The sequence below is a fragment of the Myotis nattereri genome (genome assembly GCF_964212035.1).
Source record: "Myotis nattereri genome assembly, chromosome: 5".
NCBI classification, from domain to species: Eukaryota; Metazoa; Chordata; class Mammalia; order Chiroptera; family Vespertilionidae; genus Myotis; species Myotis nattereri.
Window position 1 is genome coordinate 36,865,396 of NC_138080.1, and position 22,489 is coordinate 36,887,884.

Below are 22,489 nucleotides of genomic sequence, written 5' to 3' on the forward strand. Positions count from 1 at the left end.
CATCCCTGGTCGGGACCTGTACAGGAGGCAACTGATTGAAGTTTCTCTTTCCTGTTGATGTTTCTCTTTCTCTCTTTAAATTAATCAATTCACATATCCTCAGGTGAGGTTAAAAAAATGCTAGTCGTAAGCCTAAAGATCAAGTTAGTATCTTAACAGCAGAAGAGTATTTTTGCCTTACAAATGGAAGAATTTGTAGTTATGGCTGGGTTGGCCATTTTGTATCGGTGCCAAACCATTCATCAAAGAATAGCTTTTTAGTGCATGCTTGGCAGCAAACACAAGTAAAGGCCAAAGTAGTCAGTGTAGAATAACTTTTTAGTTTCACGGTTTATTCTAGAATAAACTGAGTTGAGTTGGCACTTCTGGTGCAAAAGCAGTGCTGGTTAAAACTACTGGTGCCTTAGCACAAATCAAGGCTGTGGCATCCAACTGTACCAGGTGACATGGCATTCTTCATGTGCTTTCCATCAATAAGTAAAAGAATTGCCCGCTTCCCTTAAGAATGCCCTTTGTGAAACAGTAAAAATGATGAATTATATTAAATCCTGACCCTTGACATATCTTTTTAGTATGCCAAGTGGTGAAATGGATGCACTTGTTCCATGTGGAGTACAACGGCTGTCTTGAGGTAAAGCATTTTGATGGGGTCGTGAACTGAACTGGCCACTTCAAAACAATTTTCAGATGACGCCAGCCACCCAACATCTGCCGGAAGTGCTCAGAGGAGCTCCAGGGAACCGGCCTCGGCATCTGGTATCCGGGGCTTGGAGAATTGGGTGCTGCTGCTTCTCCACACGGAATCACTGCCCGCTGCTGAGATCGTGGTGTTCTACTTCACCAGCAGCAGCGTTATTGTCTTGGAATACAGCGTAAAGCAGAAGTCCATGTTGTACCAGTGCTCAAGTGGAGTCGCATCTCCTATTACTTCCAGCATTTACTGAGCGCAAAGGAAGGGCGCACCTGATCTCTCTGCTCTGCAGCCTCCTGTACTTGTTACTACTTTTAGCATCCTCCAGGCTTTTTATCAAGTTTAATTGTGCATGGGGGGATATCTATCTATATCTATCTATCTATCTATCTATCTATCTATCTATCTATATCTATCTTCCTCTCTTTCTCTTCAAGTAATGTAACATCAACACCTGGTGCTTTGTTGGGAGCTTTTAGATGGGAGCTCTTTATAGGGCTAGAGGGCAGTATGAAATTCATTGTGATTGGGAGGGGCTGTGGTGAGGAGGGCCTCGTCCCTTTGGCTGAAAGCTAAATGCTGCCCATGGAATGACCTTTCTCTGGTGTGATTTAGAACTTATTTCCACGAGGCGATGACAGAAGCCCTACCACTAGTAAAACTGACTCGTCTCAGAGTGGGAGGTGGGAGGCCAGGGTAGAAACGGGTTTGGACAGAGGATTTAGGATGGCTCCTGAGAACTTGGATGCTCCTCTTTCTCCATGATGAACTGGAGCTATAACATGCAGCCTTCATAACAATGGGATAGGGTGAGGACAGAACTGGTGATGGGTGTATACTTAGCTTTAAGTTGGATTGATTAGGTTTAATAGTGTTAAGTGGCACAACCTTGTAAAAGTGACACTTTTTGTATTTATCTCTAATGGGCCTCTGGCTGGGCTTTGGTGGGGGTCAAGGCCAGTTTGTTTATAAGTTGAATTCATTCTGATGCTTGAGCCCTGCCTGTCCTTTGGAGCCATGGAGGTCAGTATGCTGTCTATTTGGCATCCCACTAACAATTAAGAATAGGCCACAGGGGAGATTGTCAATATTTTGTGTGGCAAGAAAAGCCACATTTTGTCTTTGCACTCTGGATGCTGAAATCTTCCTGTGAAACAGCTACATCTAGATAAATATGAGTGTTTTCTCTTATTAAAATTATTTCCAATGTCTATAAAAATGTGCTCTTCTATAGAATGTTTATGGCCCATATTGACACTTGTCTGTAAAATACATATTTGAAATAATATTTGGAAAAAAAGTAAATAGTTTTAAAAAAATTCCAGGTTGTAATTATGATGTTTAAAAGAATTAAGCATTTCATAGCCAGCCAAGTAATTTGTTTATTTACCCTGAAATAATACTTATTTTGAGTTGTAGCCCCAGAATTCAGGTTTCTCCATTGTAGACTCAGTAACTTATTGTGTAACAGGACTGCTCATTCAAACCACCTGCTTTCCAGTGAGATTCTGAATAGAAGATATATTTTTATTGAAGTGTGTAAGAGAACCCCGGCAGAAAGAAAGAAAACAACAAAGCCTGCAGGCCAGGAGGCATAAGGATTCACGTTTTAACCACACCCAGAGCTGTATGTGCAGCATTCTTATTCTTGTTCTAACCCAACGACAGCGACCTCCAACAAATCTATCTGTAATAGCACCTTGGGACTGTGGCTAAAACCAGAAGACTCTAGTGTTTCTTTTTATCTCAAGTTGGGGTATGGGGTTGAACTGGAAAACTCCCGTTATTAATTGAAAAATTAATAATAAAGAATATTTTTAAAAATTTTATTTATTGGAGAGAGAGAGAGAGAAGAGAAATGCCGATTTGTTGCTCACTTATTTATGCACCCATTGGTTGATTCTTGTATGTGCCCTGACTGGGACTGAACCCGCAACCTTGTCTATTGGGATGATGCTCTAACCAACTGAGCTACTTGGTCAAGGCTGGACACTACTTTTTTTCTCCAATAGAGAACCATTTTTGCTTCACAGAATGACAGACACACTATGGTTATTCATATCTGGAGAATTGGAATACATTTTCTAAAACAACAACAAGTGAGTCTGTGACTTCAAGGAAAAAACTAATGGTATTTGTTGCCAAATAACTTGTATCCACCACCATGAGCCTGATACCTTCTCAGTACTTAGGAATAGCCAGTAGGACTTTGATACTATATAGTGAAGTGTGTTAACATTGGGAAGCTCGGCATAAATCCCTGGACCAATATTTTCCAAAAGATCAATGCAGGAAATTACAAACCATGCAGGGGTAAAAAATCAATTCAAAGCATTAGATAGACCAGTGGGTTTTAATGTAACGGGGTCTGAAAGCCATCCATATGGCTTCAGTTCTGCATGGGAACTAACCTTAAAGAAACTACCATGTGTTAAGTTTTGGACATTAAAAACTAGTATCTGGAATCATCTGAAAAGGCTTTTATTTTTTTAATATATGTTTTTATTGATTTCAGAGAGGAAGGATGAAGGAGAGAGAGATAGAAACATCCACGATGAGAAAGAATCATGGATTGGTTGCCCCCTGCAAGTCCCCTACTGGGGATCAAGCCCACAACCCAGGCATGTGCCCTTGACCGGAATCGAACCTGGGACCTTTCAATTCGCAGGCCGACACTCTATCCATTGAGCCAAACTGGGGTGAAAAGGCTTTTAAAATACCAAACCCTTTTCCCACTATTTTGCTGTGTGAGTTTGTATTTTCTTCATATACTTCAATCAAAACAACAAACAGATCAAGTCCAAAAGCAGATGTTAACATGTTATTTGGCTTTAAATGAATTAAGACGTTAAACATTTCTCATCCAGCTGGAGTGGCTCAGTGGTTGAGCGTTGACCTATGAACCAGGAGGTCACGGTTTGATTCCTGGTCAGGGCACATGCTCAAGTTGCAGGCTCCATCCCCAGTGTGGGGTGTGCAGGAGGCAACCAATCAATGATTCTCTCTCATCATTGATGTTTCTATCACTCCCTCCCCTTTCCTCTCTGAAATCAATAAAACTATATTAAAAACACACACATTTCTCAGTTTTGCTTTCTAATACAGCAAAATATTCTTAGATATAAGCCACATAAACAAAAGCTCTTTATAGCCCTAAATTTTGAAGCGTATAAAGGAGTCCTAAGACCAGGAAACTTGAGAATTGCTGCCTTATGCGTATTAACTTGAACTTGGCAGGAGCAATATAATCTTGACTTAGACAAGCTATATGCTGTAGGTGGTTAGAAGTGTTTTGTTTTGCTTCTGTGTTTAAAGTCCATGCATTGTTAAAGCAATCCCATACTAGGGACAGTAGTGCCGCTTGGTGGTTAATAATTGGGTCCTGAAGGGGTGGTGGCTGCCTTGGGTAAATTCGATAGTTCAGTAAAGCTCTCCACACCTGTGAGCATCAAATGTTAGCTATTAATAGTAGTGGAATAGGATGAATTAACTCAATTATGGATTGTCCAGATTATTAAACTAAAAAGCTTTATATTCAATTAGAAATTTGTACCTCCGTCATGCCTTCAACTCCTTAAAGAAGGGAAAGAAGAGATGAATAGAATTGTAACCTATTTCATATCTTCAGAGTTTGCCTTTCCCTGACTGTAGTCTCCTGAACCTTTAAAAACAAACAAAAAACAAACCCTTTTAAATTGTGGCCATTTATTATTTTGCTTTTGGAATTGAGAACTCTCTTTGAGTTTCAACTGTTCTGGTAGATCTAATTTCTTGGCTTCCTCCTGATCCCCTTGAACTTGCTGAAATAGGTGACTAGGAGAATCAAAGTTCTTACCTGGTCTCAGGTGTCAAGATTGGCTGCAAAATGGTCTCCCAAAGGTCTCCTAAGGGATGCTTGAAGGCAGCTCGGGCCTTTTCGTAACATGGCACACCCTGGATGCCTGAGCATGGAGCCAGAGATGTGTCAGTGAGGGTTCTTTCCTGCTTGTTTGGGAAAGTTAGCTGGGACGAAGGGCCTCGGGACCTTTGTATGTAGGACTCCGTCTGATACTGGGGAACTGTCGGATCAAGCCACTGATCTGACAGAAGTCCCCACACTTCCACCCACCTTATTTCTTTGTCCTAAAGAACTAAACCTTTTATGACTCATAAAAGGGTGTTAAAGCATATGTTTTCAGAAGATTGGTGTTTTTTCCCCCCTATAATTTGGACTTTAAGGATTACAAGAAAGCTGCTATCCCTGGCATTTTAATTTAGAATTACTGTTATCTACTCAAGACACTGAGTTGAGTGTGGTAGTAGGCTAAATTCAGATCCTAAACTGGAAATGTCTTCAACTCTGGTTACCTTTTCTCCTTTCATGGTGTACAATATACAATGGTTGAGATCTGGGTTATCTCTTTTGAGGGGTAGGGCACCAGAGTCAGCTCTGAAGGTTCATCTGCCAGTGCTGCTGGAAGTCTTACAACAGAGGGCGGTGGAGGCCATGGGGCTGTGTGCAAAGTGCAATAGGCCTAACACTAGAGGGTGGGAAGTTTGCAAGTTGTGGGGCTCTGATGTACTCTTGTGACACACTTACCTGGTTGCTGGGGATGGAATGGGGAAAATGGAAGCCCTTTGTGCATTGTCCAGTTTAAAAAATATATATATATTTTAAAATATATATCCTTTTTAAAAAATATATATATTTTTTATTGATTTTAGAGAGGAAGGGAGAGGGAGAGAGATAGAAACATCCATGATGAGAGAGAATCATTGACCCCCTCCTTCCTACATGCTCCCTACTGGGGTTTGAGCCCGCAAACCCAGGCATGTGCCCTGACCGGGAATTGGACTGTGACCTCCTGGTTCATAGGTCAATGCTCAACCACTGAGCCACTCCAGCAGGGCTAATTGGACCACCTTGACCTCTTGAGGCTAGAACTGATTTCATGGTCAGTCAGTGCAAAAGCTGAGGAAGAGGAGGAGCCAGACTGAAATCAAATATGCATGATCTGGGAAGAAAATAGAAAATGACTTTTCTACATGATTTTTTCTAAAGTGATGGCATTGAAACAGAAACTAGTCACAGCTCACTGAATATTGCTGAGGGCCATTTTACCCTAACCATCTGCTTTTCTAGCCTGGTTCATTCTAAAGATAACATCGGAGTGTTACACAGCACTGTGTTGTTGTTATTTTTTAAAGTATATTTATATTGATTTCAGAGAGGAAGGGAGAGAGATAGAAACATCAATGATGAGAGAATCATTGATCGGCTACCTCCTGCACGCCCTAGCATGTGCCCTGACTGGGAATCGAACCTTGACATCCTGGTTCATAGGTTGACGCTCCACCACTGAGCCGTGCTGGCCAGGTGGCACTGTGTTATTTAACCTGGGACCTATTTGTGCTCTGTGATGGTGCACAGACAGGTTGATAACAGTTGTCAGTGTTAAAGCCTTCTCCAGGATCCGCTGACTTAGTGTTTCTGGTGTGTATGACTCTATGTAGTAAGGTCCGCGGTGACAGGAGAGCCTAGTTAATGTCAGCATCGTGCACTTCCAATTCTAAATCTCCATCCAGCCTTTGTTTGCCTGCACTTTGCATGAGGAGTGTTTTATCCCCTTTTCACAGGGCTCTGCTCCCAATGGGCTTCTTGACCGGCACACTCAGCAGTCTCATTAGTTCAATTCATGAATCCAAAACATGGCTTTGCTCATGAACTGACAATCTTTTTTTAAAAATTCTTTATTTTATTTATTTATTTATTTATTTATTTATTTATTTATTTATTATTGCTTAAAGTATTACAAAGGGTATTACATATGTGTCCATTTTTTCCCCCCGGCCCTTGACAATCCCCTGGCCTCCCCTACACCCCAGTGTCTTATGTCCATTGGTTATGCTTATATGCATGCATACAAGTCCTTCGGTTGATCTCTTACCCACCTCCCTCCTGCCCCCCAACCCTCCCCGGCCTTCCCGCTGCAGTTTGACAATCTGTTTGAGGCAGCTCTGCCTCTGTATCTATTATTGTTCAAAAGTTTATAATGGTCTCTATTATCCATGAATGAGTGAGATCATGTGGTATTTTTCCTTCATTGACTGGCTTATTTCACTTAGCATAATGCTCTCCAGTTCCATCCATGCCATTGCAAATGGTAAGAGTTCCTTCTTTTTTAGAGCAGCATAGTATTCCATCATGTAGATGTACCACAGTTTTCTAATCCATTCATCTACTGATGGGCACTTAGGCTGCTTCCAGATCTTAGCTATGGTGAATTGTGCTACTATGAACATAGGGGTGCATATATCCTTTCTGATTGGTGTTTCTGGTTTCTTGGGATATATTCCTAGAAGTGGGATCACAGGATCAAATGGGAGTTCCATTTTCAGTTTTTTGAGGAAACTCCATACTGTCTTCCATAGTGGCTGCACCAGTCTGCATTCCTACCAGCAGTGCACGAGTGTTCCTTTTTCTCCACATCCTCTCCAGCACTTGTCGTTTGTTGATTTGTTGATGATAGCCAGTCTGACAGGTGTGAGATGGTACCTCATTGTTGTTTTGATTTGCATCTCACGGATGATTAGTGACTTTGAACATGTTTTCATATGTCTCTTGGCTTTCTGAATGTCCTCTTTTGAAAGGTGTCTATTTAGGTCCTTTGCCCATTTTTTGATTGGATTGTTTATCTTCCTTTTGTTAAGTTGTATGAGTTCCCTATAAATTTTGGAGATTAGGCCCTTATCAGATATGACATTGGCAAATATGTTTTCCCACGCAGTGGGTTTTCTTGTTGTTTTGTTGATGGTTTTTTTTTGCTGTGCAGAAGCTTTTTATTTTGATGTAGTCCCATTTGTTCATTTTCTCTTTAGTTTCAAGTGCCCTAGGAGCTGTATCAGTGAAGAAATTGCTTCGGCATATGTCTGAGATTTTGTTGCCTTTGGATTCTTCTAGAATTTTTATGGTTTCCCGTCGTACATTTAAGTCCTTTATCCATTTTGAGTTTATTCTTGTGTATGGTGTAAGTTGGTGGTCTAGTTTCATTTTCTTGCATATATCTGTCCAATTTTCCCAACACCATTTATTGAAGAGACTATCTTGGCTCCATTGTATGTTCTTGCCTCCTTTGTCAAATATTAATTGAGCATATTGGTTTGGGCCGATTTCTGGGCTCTCTATTCTATTCCATTGATCTAAATGTCTGTTCTTGTGCCAGTACCAGGCAGTTTTGAGAACAGTGGCTTTGTAATACAGCTTGATATCTGGTATTGAGATCCCACCAACTTTGTTCTTTCTCAGGATTGCTGCAGCTATTCGGGGTCTTTTTTTTATTCCAGATGAATTTTTGGAGAGTTCGTTCTAGATCTGTGAAGTATGCCATTGGTATTTTAATGGGAAGTGCATTGAATTTATAGATTGCTTTGGGTAGTATGGACATTTTAGTGATGTTGATTCTACCAATCCATGAACACGGTATGTTCTTCCATCTGTTTATGCCTTCCTCTATCTCTTTTTTCAACATCCTGTAGTTTTCTGAGTAGAGGTCTTTTACCTCTTTAGTTAAGTTTATTCCTAGATAGCTTAATTTTTTTGGTGTGATGGTAAATTGGATTGTTTTTATAATCTCTCTTTCTGAAAGTTCACTATTGGTGTATAGAAATGCCTCAGATTTCTTGGGGTTAATTTTGTATCCTGCTATAAAATTCTTTATTTTTGAAAGTGTTACACATGTCTCCCCCCCCCCCCCCATTGACCTGTCCCCATGCGCTCCCTAGTGAGCTGACAATCATATATATATATATATATATATATATATATATATATATATATAATTGATTTTTTATAGAGAAGCAGGGAGAGGGATAGAGAGTTAGAAACATCAATGAGAGAGAAACATATATCAGCTGCCTCCTGCACACCCCCCACTGGGGATGTGCCCACAACCAAGGTACATGCCCTTGACCAGACTCGAACCCGGGACCCTTCAGTCCGCAGGCCAATGCTCTATCCACTGAGCCAAACCGGTCGGGGTGAGCTGACAATCTTAATGTTAATTCTGGTTAAGGAGTTTGTGTTATGAGGGTTTGGGACATATAGGTTCCATAATGAACTCTGCTCCTTTTTTCTTACAGGGTATTTGAGAAAATGCCGGTCCTTAGGATGCTGCAGCGAGTTGTGGGCCAGATGCTGCAGAGCCCCACCTGTGGCTGTAGGGCAGCTGCCCTGCCCGGCCGGGTCCTGGGCACCTCCCCTTGGCAAATTCCAGCAAATGCCAACTGCCACTCTGCTTCTCTATCTGAAACATACCGGCCACGGATCTTAATTACAGGTTGAGTTTGTGGCTTGATTATTTTATCTTCTGTGCAGCTTCTGTGTGATTGTGTATTTGTTTTTGGAATGTTTGACATGCTATCAGCTAACATTTATTAGTCATAGACTACCTTTTCCGCTTTTGACTTCCTCCCGAATATTGCAGATCTCTAATCTTTATTTCATCACTGTTGCCAGCTCTTGTTTTCCCTGTCATAATTTTTGTTGTTGTTGTTAATCCTCACCCAAGGATGTTTTTGCCCATTGATTTTCAGAGAGAGTGGAAGGGAGGAAGGGATAGGGGAGAAGAGAGAGAGGAAGAGAGAGAAACATCAATGTGAGAGAGGCACATCAATTGGTTGCCTCTTGCACATGCCCTAAGTGGGGCCAGGGATTGAGCCTGCAACCCAGGTATGTGCCCTTGACCTGGAATCAAACCCTTCGTTGCATGGGCGGACACTCTAACCATTGAGCTTCACTGGCCAGGGCTCCCTGCTATAATTTTTAATTATCTGAGGGAGGAACTATTTAGCTGGGGGTCCAAAAGCTGTTGTGGATCTCAGTTCCACTGCCTTATTAGGATTGTCTTGAGAGCAAAGGTGCAGGATGAGAGCATGGATTCTGAAACCAGGCGCATCTTTTCTTGTTGAAATTTCTCAACCTAAACTCGGTGTCATTCATCCCAAGCAGTTACTACATGTTTGTGTGTTGGAGACAGAGAAGGTAAGTTAGGGCCTGCCTGGAGGAGCTCACCCCCATCATCTCATGTTACCATCCATCTCATTGTCACCAGACTTGCTCCCTGATCCTCCTTATCCCTGTACACCCAATGCCTGATTTTGTACCTGCCTCACTGCAAACTTCACTCCCATGTACTTCCAGCCAATCCAAGCCCATCTGATTTAATTGACATGTTTTATTTCCTTCTTGCCAGGTTTTCTTCCCTTGTCTTACATTCCTCACAGTGTGTGTGTGTGTGTGTGTGTGTGTGTGTGTGTGTTTCTTTTACTGCTTCTTTCTCTTCTTCTGCTGTGAATAGGTTTCAAGTGTTATAGGTTCCCCTCTGCACTTTCCTCTCTGATTTGCTCAGCTTGTTGTCTGCTGTTTTACTCCCTCCTACTTTCACTAACGAAGCATCTTCCAGGGCCCATGTGAGCATCAGTAGGCCTAGTTTCAGTCCCATGTTAACCTGTGCTTACAAGAAACCCCACTTTCTGTATCTTCCTGCCTCATTCATTTCTCCCAAATGAAATTTATGGTATGTTCCTTCAAATGTGCTCCCAGCACCGCCCCCCCCCCCCCCCCCCCCGCCCAGCTCTCCCATTTCTATCAGTGACATTTTAATGCTATTTTATTGATTTTAATGCCTTTTTGTTGATTCAATTATCTGCCCCTTTTTTCAGATACCTTCTTGGTTTGTCCCCCCTCTTTCTCCTTTCACATCCCACTCCAGTTTTGATGGAGGATGGGGTCCTGGGAAATCCCACCAGAGGCCAAGACAAACTGTATATTTGCGTATTTTAACACTTGTAGTAGACAAGCTTCAGAGCCATTGAAAAACGAAGGCAAAGCTGGGAACAAATTTCTGGCACGAGGAGCTGGGAGGTTGTTGGCTTCCTTGTGACTTTTCTCTTCCTACACCCTTTCTTCCCTTTAGGGACTTTGTGCTGGAGAGAGGGTTGTCTCTGAAACTAATCTTAGCTGTATCGATTTCTATATTCACTTGGAGGAGGTAATTCAATTCTATCAGGCCAATCTGGGACTTTATCTAATTAGATAAGATTATAACTATAGCCTATTCCATTATTCCATTCTGGGAATAATTGCTTTGGTTAGATTTGGATTAAAGTTTTACTTTTTCTCCCCTTTATCTAGGGGGTCTTGGCCAGCTTGGAGTGGGGCTTGCTACCTTGTTAAGGTAAGAGCCTTAAAAGCTGAAATTTGAAATCTGAGTTCTTCAGTATAGGACGTTGGTCTTTGGTACCATTTAACCATTTAATCTTTTCCCTCCCCTTCCTGTTTTGAAGATACCATATCTAAAGTGGCTGTTTAGAATACATTTCTTTTTTTTTTTTTATTAGTTAAGGTATTACAAATGTGTCCTCATCCCCCCCTTAGAATACATTTCATTTAGCCTCTTAATATCATAGACATTTGGCTCAACATCTCCCACACTGGTCCTTTGCGCCCTCTCTTTTCTCACTTAGACAGAGTAAGACACCTAACTCCAAATGAATCACTTGATTTTTAGATGTTTGGGGGCAGAGGGAAGTACGTGTAGAAACTGACAAGGAACAGTGTGGGATTTAGAGGGAGTGGGATGAAAAAATAAGAGCAAGGAAAGAAGAATGGGGAAGGAGAGGTAAGAACTTATGGGTACAGGGAAGAAATTGATGGCAAACATAGGGATGATAAGAGGTGAAAGTAGGAACATAAGATGGGGGTGTGAAAAGGGAGAGAGAGGCCTGAGTGTGGTCAGAACTGCGGGTGTGTGTGTTTGGGAAGAAGAGGGATAAAAGGCATGAAAAAAAAGGGGATTCAGAGGCTGACCGCAAGTTACAGTTCTTATTTGAAAGACTGTTTTCATAGAACCAATTATATCCTCGCTGTACCAACTCATGTGTATTGATTTTCCCTTCAGGAAACAATTTGGGAAGGACAATGTGATTTTGTCTGACATAAGAAAACCCCCCGACCAGGTGTTTCATAGTGGTGAGAGATCATTGCTTTTGTTTTTATCTTTACTTTTCAAAGTGCAGTTAGAGAAGCAGCTCATGAAATCTGTGTGCCACAGCTCTTAACCAGGCGTGTGCATTAAAGAAGGAGAAGTATTGAGGCACAGATGTGTCCTTGGTAGTTCTGTAAAATGTCTATAGTTATGCTGCTGCTCATTCAAGTGTGACAAGAATAGGAGAGTTCTGAATGTAAAGTTTTGGAATAACATCTTTGGCTATCATGTGGCATAGTATCTTTGGAATAAAAGCATTGATTACTGTCTTTTTAATATATGTATTTTATTGATTTTAGAGAGGAAGAGAGAGGGAGAGAGAGAGAAACATCAATGATGAGAATCATTGATCAGCTGCCTCCTGCACGCCCCCTTTTGGGGATCGAGCACGCAACATGGGCGTGTGCCCTAACCAGGAATCTAACTGCAACCTTCTGGTTCATAGATCTACACTCAACCACTGAGCCACACCGGCTGGGCAATTCCTGTCTTTTTGAGTTTTTAGTAAACTTATTGGCTCAGAGAGCTAGCAAACAAAACTAAAATCCTATAATGAGGAACTTTAAAAATTTGGAGAAATTAATCCTCATATTTCAACATAGACTTGCTCTTAAACTACTGTGTATACACACACACACACACATCTCAAACTCATCTAACTCCACTAAATCAGAAATGTTTTTATAGTGTCTTCTAGTCCTTTCTGTTTCAATACCATCCTTTTGCTGTTTATGAGGGGAAGAATGGTAATTTGCTATAATGGGAAAATTGGCATTGAATAAAATCAGCTTTACCTCCAAATCAACCGGGTATTATAAATTCATGATTTCTGGTTCTTCTATACCAGTGATTTTCAACCTTTTACATCTCATTGTACACATAAACTAATTACTAAAATTCTGTGACACTCCAAAATATATATTTTTGCCTATCTGACAAAAAGAATAGGTATAGTTTTCATTTATTCACACCAGATGGCTATTGTGTTGGCTGTTGCCATTTTTTAAAAATATATTTTTATTGATTCCAGAGAGAGGAAGGGAGAGGGGAGAGAGAGATAGAAATATCAGTGATGAGAGAGAATCACTGATTGGCTGCCTCTTGCATGCCCCCAAATAACCCTGGCATGTGCCCTTGACTGGAATCAAACCCAGGACCCTTCAGTCTGCAGGCTGATACTCTATGCATTGAGCCAAACTGAATAGGGCCATTTTTTTTTTTATTTGACAATCTAAGGGAAAAGAGATCACTGCCCCAGACTAAATAGTCAGGTATTGCATGTTTTAAAATTTCTTGTGGCATATTGGTTGAAAACCACTGTTCTGTACCATGGTATTTTGTTTTGTTTTTTAAACCCATTTCTTTCTTCCTTTAAAAATACCTAATTTTTAAGCAGAATGCAATCACTCCGAATGTATGGTTGGTGTTAACAATGCTGACTGGATCCAATTGCCTGGTTGTGACCATATTTCTCCCACTTACTCTGATTCTGGCAAGTTCGTAACCTCTCTGTGCCTCAGTTTCCTCATCAGTAAAATGTATCTACCTCAGAGGCCGAGTGAGAGCTACATATGCAGAAAGCCCTTAGAGCAGTGCCTGCAAGTCTACGTCCTTATAAGCATTAGCTGTTGTCAACTGTGAGGTGGTTGGAGCTGGCGATTCTTCCATAGTAAAATGCCCAATAGTGTCGAAGTGGTTCAGTTACCAAGTTGGTATTAATGGAATTCACAGCTCAAGGAGTGGGGAGGACCATTTAGCTTTTCAAACCCCCAACTTCTCACTTTTGTGGTTTCACCATGTTCCTTGTAGGCCCATTTATTCATTCCGACGTTCTGGATTACAAGCATCTTCGAGAGATAGTGGTAAATCACCGCATCACCTGGCTGATCCACTATAGCGCTGTGCTCAGTGCGGTCGGGGAAGCAAACGTACCCTTGGCGAAAGCGGTAAATATCACAGGTAAGTCTCTGGACCTTGCCCAGTATTTGTCGATGTTTCCCGTTCTTCAGCAAGGGGTTGTTCAGTTGTGATACTGTCTGTTGGTTTCAGGATTGCATAATGTTCTGGATGTTGCCTTGGAACACAATTTGCGATTGTTTGTGCCCAGCACGATCGGAGCTTTCGGACCTACTTCTCCCCGGGACCCAACCCCTGATCTCTGCATTCAGAGGCCCAGGACGATCTACGGGGTGTCCAAGGTCCACGCCGAGCTCATGGGAGAAGTACGTATCGTTTGGCAAGATGACTCAGTGTTTTCGTTTTTGTTCTTTTGCCTCAGACGTCTGCTGGTTTATCCTTGGGGGGCTTCGCCTTCCCCCATCCCATCCCCCAGAAATGCTCATAAACTGATTATGATTGCAAAACAGCATGTTCAGATAGCTCCGGAAGAACTCAGCCCTCAGCCATATGGTACCACTTACACTTCCTAGAGGCCCTCAAATGGCATTTGCTGCCCTTTTGTTTGTTCTCCCATTATTGGTAGTTATTGTTGGTAACTTTAAATAATTTTTTTAATCCTCACCTAAGGATATGTTTTTTATTTTATTTATTCATTTTTAGAGAGAGGGAGAGAGAAACAATGATTCTTGCCTCCTACAGGGGCCCAACTGGGGATTTTTTTTTTTAAAAAATATTATATTATTGATTTTAGAGAGGAAGGGAGAAAGAGAGAAAGATAGAAACATCAATGATGAGAGAGAGTCATTGATTGGCGGCCTCATGCACAACCCTCAGTGATCGAGCCTGCAACCTGGGCATGTGCCCTGGCCAGGAATCAAATCGTGACCTGGTTCATAGGTTGATGCTCAGCCACTGAGCCATGCTGGCTGGGCCCAACTGGGGATGGAAACCACAACCTAGGTATGTGCCGTAATCAGCAATCAAACCCACAACCTTTTGATATATGGGATGATGCTCCAATCAACTGAGCAAACTGCCAGGGCTGGTTTTATTCTTTTATACTCTGTGTCTTTTTTGTACCATATAGCAGCTTTTAGTTGGTGTCTGATCCTTCAGCTGATGTCACAGCCGTTGCTCTCCAGCCACCCACTGTCCTCCCCTGGACTCTCTCCAGTGCTGCTGTGCAGGACAATGAGCAGGGACTCCTCCCCAAAGAAAGGGTGGAAATCCCTACTGGGGGCTGAGTTATTATTTACTATGTTGATGTAACCCCAGGATGATGATTCTTTGAAGAGACAAGTTGAAGTTATTTATTAAAGAAAAATGAGAGTCTGTTAGAAATTCTAGAGTCTTCCTTTCCTTCAGGAGAATTTTAATATTACTGATTAGGATGGTATTTCCGAAAAAGGCTGTTATTTCTTTGTATTGCTCTATCTGATTTAAAAGATTCTTTTTAAACTAAGTTTCCTTCCTTTTGTAGTATTATTACTACCGGTATGGGTTAGATTTCCGATGCCTGAGATATCCTGGCATCATTTCGGCTGACTCCGAACCTGGAGGAGGAACAACTGGTAAGTGTTGCTTCCTATTTCTTTCTTTTTAAGAAAAAAAAAAAAAGGCGGGGGTATTGATTTTTAGAAAGAGAGAGGACGGGAAAGAGTGAGAGAGGAACATCAATGTGAGAAGAGGAACATAGATCGGCTGCCTCCTGCATGCCCACTACTGAAGATTGAGCCTGCAACCCAGGCATGTGCCCTGATGGGGAATCAGAGACCGTTTGGTGCATGCGATGACACTCATCCAACTGAGCCACACAGGCAGGGTTCCTATTTCTTTTGTTTGTAAGATAGGGAATAGGATGATGGCTCTGCAGTCAGACGTATGCTGACTGGAGTTTCTGCGTCCTCTCCAGGAAGTGCATCTGAGAAGCTCATCGAACACAATTGACTCACACTTGCTAAGGGCAGCTTATGTCCGTGTTGGAAATCCAGCTCAGGATGGGCCACTGGGGGCACAGTGCTGGAATCAAACAGTTAATAGTCAAGAACAAATTTGTTACCCACAGTGTAGGGAGACATATGTAAAAGGAACATAAGCATTTATCATTATTATTATTAATTTGGACCCAAGCACGCATTATATTTCCTAACTCCTACATTAGAAATCCTTCCCATATGAAGGGTCCTGAGATACACTATAAAAGATACTTGAAAAATCTGAGGGATTTAAAAAGAGGCTTTGGTTTTTGTTAAAAAGTTTTTTTTAAAGTTTTTCCTAGTCCTGGCTGGATAGCTCAGTTGGTTGGCGGTTCAATCTCCAGTCAAAGCACATTCCAATGAATGCATAGCTAGGTGGAACAAGTCAATATTAACAATAATTACTAATTTTAATTAATTAATAGTTAAAATAAAACACTTTTGCCTTAGTGTGGTGCTTCTCCAAGTATGGGAACCCCTGTGTATCCCTGAGACCTTTTCAAAGGGTCCAAGAGGTCGAAACTATTTTCATATCAATCGTAAGCTGTTATTTGCCCTTTTCACTCTCCTTTCCAAGTGCACTGTGGAGTTTTCCAGGGGCTGCGTGATGTGCGCTAGCACAGCAGACTGAATGCAGAAGCAGATAGGGGACAGTAGTCTTCTCTTAACCAGACAGTAAAGAGATTTTTCAAAGCATAAAACATGCCATTCTTCTCACTAAATTTTCTTTTGTTTGGAAAATATGTCCTTTTTCATATAAAATGTCATACATGTGAATATATAATGGTCTGTTATTGTCATTTTAAAATGTAATATTTAAACATTTTTTCTCAGTTAATTCCTGATACAGTCAATATTAATATAATTCACATGAAAAATACCTCATTGGGGGTCCTCAGTGGTTTTTTTTTTTTTTTTTTTTTTTTTTTTTTTTTTTTTTTTTTAAGAGCATAGAATGGGCCCGGCCAGCATGGCTCAGTGGCTGAACATCAACCTATGAACTAGGAGGTCACAGTTCAATTCCCAGTCAGGGTACATGCGTCGGTTGTGTGCTCGATCCCTGGTATGGGGTGTGCAGGAGGCAGCTGACAATGATTCTCTCTCATCATTGATGTTTCTATCCCTCTCTCCCTCTCTCTTCCTCTCTGAAATAAATAAAAATAATTTAAAAAAAAAGAAAGAGAGAGCATAGAGAGGTTCAGAGACTAAGGTGTTTGAGAACCACTGCCTTAATCCAAGAAGCTCACTCATGATTTTTTCCTAAGAAGACCCACTGACAGGATTTTCTTTCAGACTATGCAGTCCAGATTTTCCACGATGCAATCAAGAATGGCAAATTCGAGTGCTACCTGAAACCTAGCACGAGGCTACCGATGATGTACCTTGATGACTGCCTCAGGGCCACCCTGGAATTCATGGAGGCCCCGGTAGAGTCCCTCTCTAGTCGGACTTACAACATCAATGCCATGAGCTTCTGCCCCGAGGAGCTGGCCCAGGAAGTTCTTAAGCACATACCAGAATTCCAGATCACGTACAACGTGGATTCTGTTCGACAGGCCATAGGTTGGTACGTCATTGCACACCCTGTCAAACCAAGGTTATGCTTCACTCTGCGCTGAGTCCCTTGAGGACATACTAGTAATCAGTGGAGGATAAGTAGAGCTTGAAGCCTTCCTGAGGGTCCTGGCACCTTCTGGAGAAGGAGTTGTTGAGCCATAGCCCACAGAGGCTATGGGAAATGATATCTAAAGTGGGTGGAATAGTTTCATTCCAAATAAACAGCTTGTCAGCATTTCACCATTTTACAGTTTGAACATAAAACAAGCAGACATAGTAGGAAAGGAGCAAACACTGTGACCGTGCCACTCTGTAGCTCTGAGCACCTTTGCCTGTAAGATTCCTACCTTACGAGTTTGCATGAGATTTTAATAGTGTGTGACAATTCACAGTGCCTGGCAGTAGACGTATAAAACAATCTTCTAATCTAAGAGGGCGACTGTATATGCATATAGTAGCTGCTCTGGTTTGCTCAAAGGGGGAATTTCAAAGAGGCAATTTATTTTATGGTATCTTGTATGATAGACCATTATATAAAGTACTAGAAGCCTGGTGCACAATAATTTGTGCAATGGCAAGGGGGGGTGGGTCCCTCAGCCCAACCTGTGCCCTCTCACAGTCTGGGACCCCTCAGGAGATAACCACCTGCTGGCTTAGGTCTCCTCCCCTGGTGGCAGATGGCACGCCCAATCCCACGGTGTCTGCCCCATCTCCCCCGGTTGTAGATGGCAGGCCCGGATCCTGCGTTAGTTGGGCGGTGGCTCGGGATTGCGCTGCTGCCCACCCTGCCCGCCCGACCCTGCACATGGCAGGCCAGGATCTCCCGCTGGGGTGGCCATCAGCTGGGGCTGCGCAGCAGGATCTGCCTGCAATATGCAAATTAGCTGCCATCTTTGTGGGTGGTTAATTTGCATATCATGCTGATTAGCCAATGAGAGGTGTAGCGAAGGTTTGGTCAATTTCCATGTTTGTCTATTATTAGATAGGATTCTAGACCTTTTTGCAATTCTAGAGCCTGAAAAACTTAAGCTACTCTTCTGTACCTTTTCCTAGCGGATAGTTGGCCGATGAACTTCGATGACAGCAATGCCCGTAAGGACTGGGGATGGAAACATGATTTTGACCTTCCACAGCTGGTGACGACAATGTTGAGCTTCATTGGTTCCCATAGTAGAGTTGCCCAAGCTAACTGAAGGACTCGAAAAGAAGAGCTTGTGTATCCTGGACAGCTTTCCAGGGAAGACCATAATGACCCCAAGGTCATAAACCAAGGACCTAGTGTATCCAGAGTCGAGACCTAATTAAACTAAGTTCATATTGAATTGCTGGATGGAGAATTGAGTTGGCTTTAGCATTTTAAAAATATTGCTCTGGTGGTTGAACTTCTAAATCTTTGCTGTGTACCTAAACTTGTCCAAACACTCATATCACAGAATGAATACTTAAGTCATAATAATTTACATTCCCTTAAATAAGATGAAATGACTATTTCTGGGAAGGTGGAAGTATGTGACACTTTGTGTTTAATTAAATTCAATTTAAATATCACTTCGAAGTCTCTATTCTCTTGACTAGAGACCAAAAATTATATTTTAAAGACTATATCAAAGATGATCCCCATATTTAAAAGTACTCTTTACTATCCCATCAGAATATAAAACATGTTTGATATGTTTATTAATCCCATGTTTATAGTGTTCAAAAGATTTTAACACTTCTTCAAAAATTATCATTTCGCATATATTTCTGTAAGAAGGTATATCTGTAGGAAATTAAGGATAGCAAAGACGATGTAACCAGTGAAGGTTAGTGCCTCTCTTATTTTGATTGCCTTCCTGTTAGTGAGCTAAGTGGTAATTAGCAGGAGTATAATTCCCTTACCTGGCAATGTCTATCTCCCAGAGGAGCTTATCTAAATATTCAGGTTTCTGGGCTCACCTCTTCAATTGGCTCAAATGGGGATGGGCATCTAAGTGCTGCCAGTTGTCCTATTGCAGCTCAGGCCCACTAGTTTATACCAATTCCAAACACTATTTTCTGAGAACTTTTTGTTACAGCCTTTGTTTTATGCACTCTTAGATCGAGGCTTCAGAAGAGCTACTCTGAAGCTATATAATAAAAACCTAATATGCAAATCAACTGAATGGTGGAACAACTGGTCGCTATAATGCATGCAGGTGTTGAGCATGTGCCCCCCACACCGCCCCCGCCCAGAGGTGACGAGCAGTGGTGATCAGGGGGTGGGGCTGGCCAGCAGGCGGGGCCAGGCAGCCAGCCAAAAAGGGTGCCAGCTGCGTACCTCCCCACCCCCATCACCCCACAGATGGCCCTGATCGCCGGCCAGGCCTAGGGACCCTACCCTATATGTTGGGAATAGTCTCTTAGATTTTAAAGTTAAAATCTGTCAAGGCTTCTTTAACACTGAAAAAAACAGGATGATGCAGCAATGACACGCATGCTGTGGCTTGTACATTTAAAAAATATATATATATTATTGATTTTTTACAGAGAGGAAGGGAGAGGGATAGAGAGTTAGAAACATCTATGAGAGAGAAACATCGATCAGCTGCCTCCTGCACACTCCCTACTAGGGATGTGCCCGCAGCAACCAAGGTACATGCCCTTGACCGAAATCAAACCTGGGACCCTTCAGTCCACAGGCTGACGCTCTATCCACTGAGCCAAACCAGGTAGGGCTGGCTTGTACATTTTGTGTTCATCCCTGATTCTGACATTTATAACTGTGTGACAAAGGCAATTACTTAACTTCTCTCTGCTTTAGTTTTTCCACTCATAAGATGAAGAAAATGGTACTACTGCCTCAGAAGGATCATGTTATGTACTACTTTTTATAATCAGGGCAAAAAAATGTAGCTGCCAATACAATAGCAAGATGACTTTCACATGTATGAAAAGTATGGTCACTGGTGCATGCAGCATCCCGGATTGCAAGAGGAATGTCTGACTGCAGGTTTAGGCCCATCATCCCCTGAGGGGTCCCAGATTTTGAGAGGATACAGGCGGGGCTGAGGGGCCACCCACCACCCTCCCCCCATGCACAAATTTCATGCACCAGGTCTCTAGTTACTGTATAAATATATGCAGACTTACTTTTTTTCAGCTGCCTCAGGATGTGCTACATGTGAAATCACTAGAAAGAATCCTGGGTACATTAGACAATAGGTGTCGAGGATTAAAAGGCATTTAGCCCTGGCTGGTGTGGTTCACTTGTTGGAGCACCTACTTCAGGAATGTGGCTAAGTATATTGGATTCACCCCAAACTTACAACTCTGGTTCCTAAGGAATAAAAAGCTGACACCCATCCTACAGGTGTAGGTACTGTTGTTTTGATGGTGCCTGGGTAGGGGATGTCAACATTATGATCACCATCTGGTCAGCAGCGATTATAAGATACAGCCTGATTTCAAAGATGTTCAAGTGTGGAAGATATGTGATCTTGGCATAGGTAGTTAGATATGGTTGCATTTGTACTCACTGGAGTCCAAGGGCAGCATCTACCCTGTCCAGGTTGCCATTTGAAGGCTGAAGACATGAAGCAGTTTGCTGTGCAATAGTTGGCCACTCATTTACCGTAGTTGGCTTGCTACCTGCCTTTTACATTGCTGATGGGCTAACCGGTAAGGTGGGCACTAGAAAAGTTGCTAAGGATGGTAGCAAAATGTCAGGATATGTAAACCCACAGAGGAGGAGAGGAGATTAGATTTGAGCTGACATGAGAGAGCTTTGGTGAAAGAACAGATTGTCCAAGGTGGGGTGGTTAAATCACATTAGGGTCATGTTCCCTAATATGATTTATCCCCTTTGTTCTATAAAATTTTAGGTGAAATTTCAATTTTCCATTAATGAGGTTGCAATATTTGGAGTGGCCGTGCTGCCATTAAGGCTGGGAATGGCTCACAGGGCATGGGTAGAATGGGAGGGTGCAGTGTGAGCCTTCAAGCCCTGTGTCTTGAATATACCAGCATCTTCCAAATTAGGAAAGTAAGAGTCTGGAATAAGAAGAGAAAAAACTTTCATTATTTGTAGAATAATTTGTTCACAGTATAATAGTCATATATATTAAGTATTGTCACTAATACTTTAATATATACCCAAGATACCATAAATTTTCAAAAAAGAGAAACATATACTGCATAGTTTTTTTCACGTTAGCTGCTAACCATAGAGGTTGAGGTTCCATTTTAGGTTTCCACCTACTTTTTAGAAAGTTTTTAATTAATTAAAAATCTTCAGATGTTAACTAGACTTATTGTGGCTATCATTTCACAACATACAACTATTGAGCCATTACATTGTACACCTGAAACTAATATAATGAATGTTATATGTCACTTGTACCTCACTGAAAAAAACATGCTCATGGTAAAATTCAAGCAACATGAATGGGTAAATACAGTGTAAAGTATGCCTCTCAGTTGCCATTGCTAGAGGCAATGATGCTTGGTTGCGTATTTTCATATTCAACAATATAATATCTATCTATCTATCTCTATATATCTATATCTATCTATCTATCTATATATATGTATATATATATATATATATATATATATATATATAATGCCTTTTCACTTAATAACTTAGAAGACTTTTCAATTTAGATCTACCTCACTTATTTTAAAAGTTGCATAACTTTTTGTTGTATGGATGTACAAAAATATATTTAGCTGATTTCCTAATGATGGATATTTAGATTCTTTCTAATCTTTCACTGTTACAAATAATGCTGCAAAGAATGTCACTGCAAATATGGTAAACTTTTATTGGCTGAAAGAACCAAAGTCACTTTCTCAGGTTTGTTTGTTTTTTTAGTTTAGAATTCAGTTTCTTTTATTTTTATTTTTATTGATTTTAGAGAGGAAGGGAGAGAGAGAGAGATTGAAACATCAATGATGAGAGAGAATCATTGATTGGTTGCCTCCTGCACACCCTCTACTAAGGGTCGAGCCTGCAAGTGGGCATGTGCCCTTGACTGAAACCGAACCCGGGACCCTTCAGTCCACAGGCTGGCACTCTATCCACTGAGCCAAACTGGCTAGGGCCCTTTCTTGGATTTTTGAAGGGCAGATTTTTTATATACAAATAACTAAGTTATTAAAAGGGCAAATATTCCTATTCCTTTTTACTACCATAATAATTTATTAATGGATATAAAGAACTCAAAACAGTACTATTTACCGAACTTTTTAGTTAAAAGAGATACATAGAATAAATATCTATGTATATGTACATTAGAGCATATTTCCTCCCTTCCCTGGTGAGACATTAAGATTCCAATAGAAGATGAGTCAATATTTCCATTCCTTCTTTTCCTTTAAAT

General features: G+C 41.4%; 1 protein-coding gene across 1 annotated transcript; it reads left to right on the plus strand.

Annotated features, from left to right (window-relative positions):
- Positions 1-605: 605 nt before the first annotated feature.
- LOC308520479 (L-threonine 3-dehydrogenase, mitochondrial-like) lies at positions 606-18,340 on the plus strand (the record flags this gene model as incomplete). The annotated part of the gene is made up of 9 exons (XM_081093040.1): positions 606-631; positions 8,810-9,006; positions 10,863-10,905; positions 11,629-11,699; positions 13,525-13,674; positions 13,765-13,937; positions 15,095-15,185; positions 16,884-17,153; positions 18,201-18,340. 9 exons carry the CDS (start codon positions 606-608, stop codon positions 18,338-18,340), a joined length of 1,161 nt encoding a protein of 386 aa, XP_080949166.1.
- Positions 18,341-22,489: the final 4,149 nt, after the last annotated feature.